General features: G+C 34.9%; 1 protein-coding gene across 1 annotated transcript; it reads right to left on the bottom strand.

Annotated features, from left to right (window-relative positions):
• Window positions 1-4,458: 4,458 nt before the first annotated feature.
• On the bottom strand, window positions 4,459-5,169 carry LOC136798134 (antho-RFamide neuropeptides type 2-like). Its single transcript, XM_067054716.1, has one exon. It carries the CDS (start codon window positions 5,167-5,169, stop codon window positions 4,459-4,461), a length of 711 nt encoding a protein of 236 aa, XP_066910817.1.
• Between the last annotated feature and the right edge of the window lie 788 nt (window positions 5,170-5,957).

Below are 5,957 nucleotides of genomic sequence, written 5' to 3'. Positions count from 1 at the left end.
TACTTTTTTCAATACGTTTTTGCAATGAGTAATTTTTCTTTGAATTTCAATTTTGATCAAATTTGCCAAAAACTCTTGAGACCGAAACTCTTTCCGGTTGAAATTAAAGCCTTAGGAACCCGGGGGGGGGGGTACTTAGGCAAAATGGGTGCCGGGTATGTGCGAGCCATAACGGTACCTTTTCTCATTCCTCAAAAGTCTCCCAAAGGGGTACAAATTCAAAAGTTAGTTTCTGAAAGGGTCACGATTTCCAAAAATTTTGACCAAAATTTGGTGAAAATCAAACCAAAATTTGGAAAAAATGGACCAAAATTTAGGAAAAAGTCTCTCAAAGGGTCCCAAAATCACCAAGATTTTGTCTCTCAAAGGGTCGATTTTCGATTTTCGGCTCGGACATACCCGTCACCTCGCAAACCTAGTACCCCCCCCCCCCCCGGGCTTAGGAATTAGCTGTTATAACTCTGATATGGATTTTGTAAAATAATCAAACTCGAAAGGGTTGGAATCGTGCTAATGAAATATTTCTCGTTCGTCACAACTGATCTCTTTTCAAGAAATGTGTAGAAGTCGAACAATCGGCTTTCATGCATAGCTTAAAAACATCCCCTTCTCACATACCCACTGGGAACCCTTCTCACTGGAAAAATTGGCCAAAATATCGTTCCCGGTGGAAAATTATCTTCAAATTTCTGTCCCCACTGAAAATAATTTTACCCATCCCACCGAGTTTTCTGACTTGAAAACAAAAGAATTTAAATAAAAACTATGGAAATATCAATCCCCATCGAGTTCGAGTCCGTTATTTTTATTCCCACTGGTTGAAAAAATGCTACCGGGTCTGTGAGAACGTTTGGCTTAAAAGCTTATCGTTATTTTTTTTTCAGGTTTCTATGTATGTTATGTTAGGTATCTTAGATATGTTTCTTTTTCAGAATAAAATTTTGCTATTTATTGAGAAAGAGCTTTAAATTTAATTATCGGATTGAGTTGGTTCAGGTCATTTTTTTCGTCAAGGACAAATACTCTCTCAAGTTTCGAACTTAATATATCTTTATCATAATTAAATGTTTACAATGTTTGATAAAATTACAGTATACTTTTTTACAAAGTCTTTTCAAAAATACCGATACATCGATTGGATGAACAGGACATTATTGAATAAATCGACTTTCTAAAATCGAATTTAAAGAACTAAAAAAATGAAATTATTTAATGTTCTTTTTCTCTTCTTCTTCAGTAACAGATTTTTTCATCTGATCTTTAACCGGTGACGAATCTTTCGCTCTCAATTCTTTTGCGATAGCATTGAGGATTTCCTTTTTCCATATTCCATAGTGATGACCCATATCTTTGTTATAGTAGACTGGTACTGCTTGTCTTTTCTCCGTTGATTCTTCGTCCTCGTCACTCATTTCATCGTGAAAGAATGATGGAATATGATCATTGTAGAATAACGGAACTTGCCTTTTCCGCCATTCAGATATTCCGCTTAAATGTGGACGAGCATCATTCAAGAAAAGTGGGATTCTTGTATCTTCATCTTCAGGAAAATGTGGGATGGATGTTTCGTCACCTACCCAGAGACCTGCTGGTGCTTGTCGTCGTTCTTGATCCTGCATCTGGTCTCCCCACAACCCTTTTTGTGTTCCAGAATCTCCCCAACTTTTAATGCTTCTCAAGGGATTTAAGGAGCGGCCCTCAACCACAATGAGAGCAATCAACAACAGGCAAGCTACACTCTTCATCTTTCTTCTTGACTTTCAACCGAATGAATGACTTCTTCCCTCACTCACAAATATACAACTGCTTCTGATCCACCTTTTCCTCCCCTTAATCAACATTTATACCCTTTTTTTCAATCACCGCATCAACCATTTTATATTAATTGGTTATCCGCTGTGCATGAAAACTAAACATTTTTTGGCGGCCTCATTAAAAACATGCCGTTTTATCACAGTCTCAAGATTTCTTCTCAATTTTTTTGTTAGAATTTTGCTATAAGATATTCACAATGCATGACAACCCTGTGCATGATCAATACTTCATTGCGTTTTCCTAGTATACTATTTGTAAAATAACCAGTATTTCACCATCTAATGTACATTTTACGTTTTGTCCATTGGCTTTTATTTATGTTTCATATTTTTATTTTCTTCTGTCGTCCTGAAAATAATCTTCATCGTACACGTTTAATGCAAAATCTGTCAAAGTAAGAAAAAAACGCTAGGCGTACAAACTTCCGCGAGGCCGAAAAAAATCGTGGAAAACTTTCGTGCACATAAAACTTTAGTTTCGCAAATCAAGACATTAAAATGAATATTTTCAAACGAAAAAATGGCCTATAGGGATGAATACTTCTTGAATTGGATTAAAAGTTTTGCCTTTTGACTCATGAGGTTTTAGCAGGCTAAAAAGAGCCATAAATTTTACGTTTTATTTTAACAGATATCCTATTTTGTCAAGAATTTTTTGCAAATAGCCCTGGAAGAATTTTCAAAAACATTAACTCTCAATCACAAAAAAGGCCAAAACTCACGAAAATTTCTGATTCTGAGAGGGGAACATGCAATTCGATGATTGTAGAATCTTAAATTATAAGAATTTTTAGTATTTCACTATGCTCTAACTTCTTATAATTTAAGGTTCAACGATTTTCGGAGAAAGTCACTGTATTCATTGGTAGAAGGGGGTAAGACCTCCTAGTTTGGTAGCTCTCCATTCATTCATTAGCCCTAATTCCTTCTTAATTGGTTGTTTTGAGTTATTAGCTCTTAATTTTTTACTGATTTCCTTTTTCTTAATCAATATTAATTCATAGCTTGATTATTTGAAAAAGATTTTGAAATTTATTTCTCAATGAAAATTTGGGATTTATTGGCTTTTATAAAAATTAACAAAAATTGTCCAAAAATTAAGGAAAATTTGTATGTTTTTATTTGGACACAAAATTGGAATAATAAAACCCAGGAGTGGTTCGCCTTGAAAAATTAAAAAAATCCCTTCAATGGTTTGCTAGTAATAAAGATAAAATTTGTTGAAGGTTTCAAAAAAAGTATACACCATGTTTTAAATAATCAGGAGTAAATTTTGGCTGTTTAAAATTCTAAAAATTATACACGATAATAATAATTGAAATTACCAATCATTAGACCAATCATATCAATATATACTTTACTACGTGAAAAAAAACAATCCATAAACAAATAAATCAGTAAAAGGTTAGAATTCTACAATCAGTGCCAAAACATATTGGCAATTTTGGCTATTTTACCATATTTTCGAGCGAGAATGTCAATTTCGGGCCTTCAACTTGATTTCATCGAATATTTCGATCTGGGAGGGATTTATTGGTTTCTAGCCTATTTCAAGCCTTACCAGACCATTTTTGAACTTTTGGATCCTCAGATCCTAAGCTCGTAAGTCTTAAGTCTAGCGTTAAAACTCTACCCTTCCAACCTAATTTAGAGCGCTTCCAAATTGTTTGTGGTTATAAAATTTCGTGGGGAATTTCCTATTTGTGCCAAGTATTTTGGCACTGATTGTAGCTAAAGAGTATTTTTTACAAATCATTTTCTGTCTTGCATACGGGGGCCACTTCCAACTGCAAATCTACAATTGGAACTCAGTATTGCGACATTGTACCAAAGTATTGTTTCTTGAAAGATACTATCTTGAAGGAAGGAATTTTGGCGTAAACAAGTTTGAACAGATTTATTGGGCTAACTCTAAATTCAAAAGAATTAAGTTCAATGTCAAAATACATTCTTTCCGCCAATTAAATCCCCACCAATTTATAGTTTTTTAGCCATACCTCTGAATAAATTCCCTTATAAATTTTTTTCCGCTATCCGCTAAATTAAATTCCCATTAAAATGTCTTCCTTTTTTGCTGTCGTTTTGTGTAAGATACCCATTTCTGCACTAAGATTCTTTTGCCATTTTTCTAGCGGAAAAGACCAGGAATTCGGGTAGGTAAAACTATTAGCTTCGGAAATTTAGGCAGTTTCGTGAGTAAACACAAAATTTTCCATACCTTTAGAAATAAACGCTTTCTAATCTCATGCCGGCTATCCCGGGAAAAATAGCGGAAAAGTGACAAGAATCTTTAGTGCAGAAATGGGAATCTTATACAAAACGATGGTAACTTGGATACAATAATGTATACCTTATCGGGGTAAAGTGACGAAATTTTGGCAAACTGACGAATATTTTTCCCCGACGAAAGTTTTCCCCAGCCTTAATGCGTTTGCCAACTACCAGCAAGTGACAAATACTTTTCTCCGACGAAAATTTTCCCCGACGAAGTTTTCCCCGATATGGTATTCTATGCATCAGTTTGCATAAAAGTGTTGTGCAATAATTTTCCTGGTTGGTTTCAATACCAATGGTCTTTCTGTTTATTTTACCAGGGATATGTAGAGTAGGGGTAGAGTATTTAGATATATGACTGACTCAAATGTTATTGAAATTTATTGTTCTTGTATCTGTCTTGTCTTGCCTTGTTCCAGTAAAGAGTTAGAAAACGTTTCACGATATCTTTGTTGAAAAACTCTCTCCTTATTTCATTTGAAAGAATCTGCTCTACAAAACTTTCTCGTCTTTTGAGAAGGTTTTTGGTAGATTTTCGGCGGGACAGTTGATTGTCGGTCGTTGTCGTTAATTCTCGTCCAAGAATAATTCTCGGTAGCTGCCTATCAAAAGTCGTCACCTCCTGGTGTTCTGATTTTGAGCTTCGGCCGAATTTCATCGGCAATTCTCTACCAAATTTCATCTGTAGTTTTCGGTCCTTCGTGGTTGCTTCTCTACCGAATTTCATTCGTAATTTTCGGTCCCTCGTGGTTGCTTCTCTACCGAATTTCATTGGTAGTTTTCGGTCTCTCGTGGATGCTTCTCTACCGAATTTCATTGGTAATTTTCGGTCCCTCGTGGTTGCTTCTCTACCGAATTTCATCGGTAGAGCGTGATTTATCGCGGATGTTTCTCTACCGAATTTCATCGGTAGTTTTCGGTCCCTCGTGGTTGCTTCTCTACCGAATTTCATCGGTAAAGCGTGATTTATCGCGGATGTTTCTCTACCGAATTTCATTGGTAATTTTTTCTCTTTTTGTCGTTGAACTCTCATCATTGACATTGGCATTTCACGCCCCCAAAGACCGGGCGGAGGCGTCATCTCATGATTATGTTGCTCCGCAATAACGAAATTCAGTAAGAGGAGCAAAATAATGGAACTGAAGAACACAGTATCAAACCACTGCATTTTTTCTCCAAAAAATTCAAATTGTCCTTTCTCTGTTCAAAGTATTAAATTAAGAGACGACGGTTGCGCTCCAATGTTTCTATATGCTGGTAGCATCCACGTAAAAAATTTCCCCTAAAACGTCCTTTTACTATTAACCAGAATATCTTCGACTATTTGAAGACTTCCATTCGTGAGGGAGGAAAGAGGGATGTATCGTTCACTTGTCAAAGTCTTCAACCTAGTGACAGGGCGTAGGTCTTTCATCCTTAATTTCATAGAAAAAAAAGAAAATTTCACTTTACACAATTGTCAGAATTTGATTTATTTTTCATAGTAACTTTTTAAAAAAGCTTTTTTTGTTCTTCTTTTTCTCTAAACAAGAAATTAACAAAACTGATTTTGTCGGAGCCGTTTTTATTTTTTCGAATTAAAAAAAACTTTGAAAAAAATGTTCAAAATTTTAAACCGTGATGTGACTAAAACAGGATATGAAAAAATCACAGCCCAAAAATGAAAAGGAAACGGTTTTTTGGTCTCAAATATTTTTATTTTTGGTTCAATTTAATCTGCAGATTTCCTAGAGATCGAATAATCTTGATTTTTGCGGGTCTGATTCTTACAATCAAAATTAAGATTTTATCCACCAAAAATATTAAAGTTTCATCAAATTTCGAACTTATTTAATCGTATTGAAACTCTGTCTGAGATAAAACTTTTTA

The sequence above is a fragment of the Clytia hemisphaerica genome, unplaced genomic scaffold (genome assembly GCF_902728285.1).
Source record: "Clytia hemisphaerica strain Z4C2 unplaced genomic scaffold, Clytia hemisphaerica genome assembly, whole genome shotgun sequence".
In the NCBI taxonomy this organism is placed as follows: domain Eukaryota; kingdom Metazoa; phylum Cnidaria; class Hydrozoa; order Leptothecata; family Clytiidae; genus Clytia; species Clytia hemisphaerica.
The sequence above is the reverse complement of the archived record's forward strand: the minus strand, read 5'-3'. Positions and strand labels throughout refer to the sequence as shown.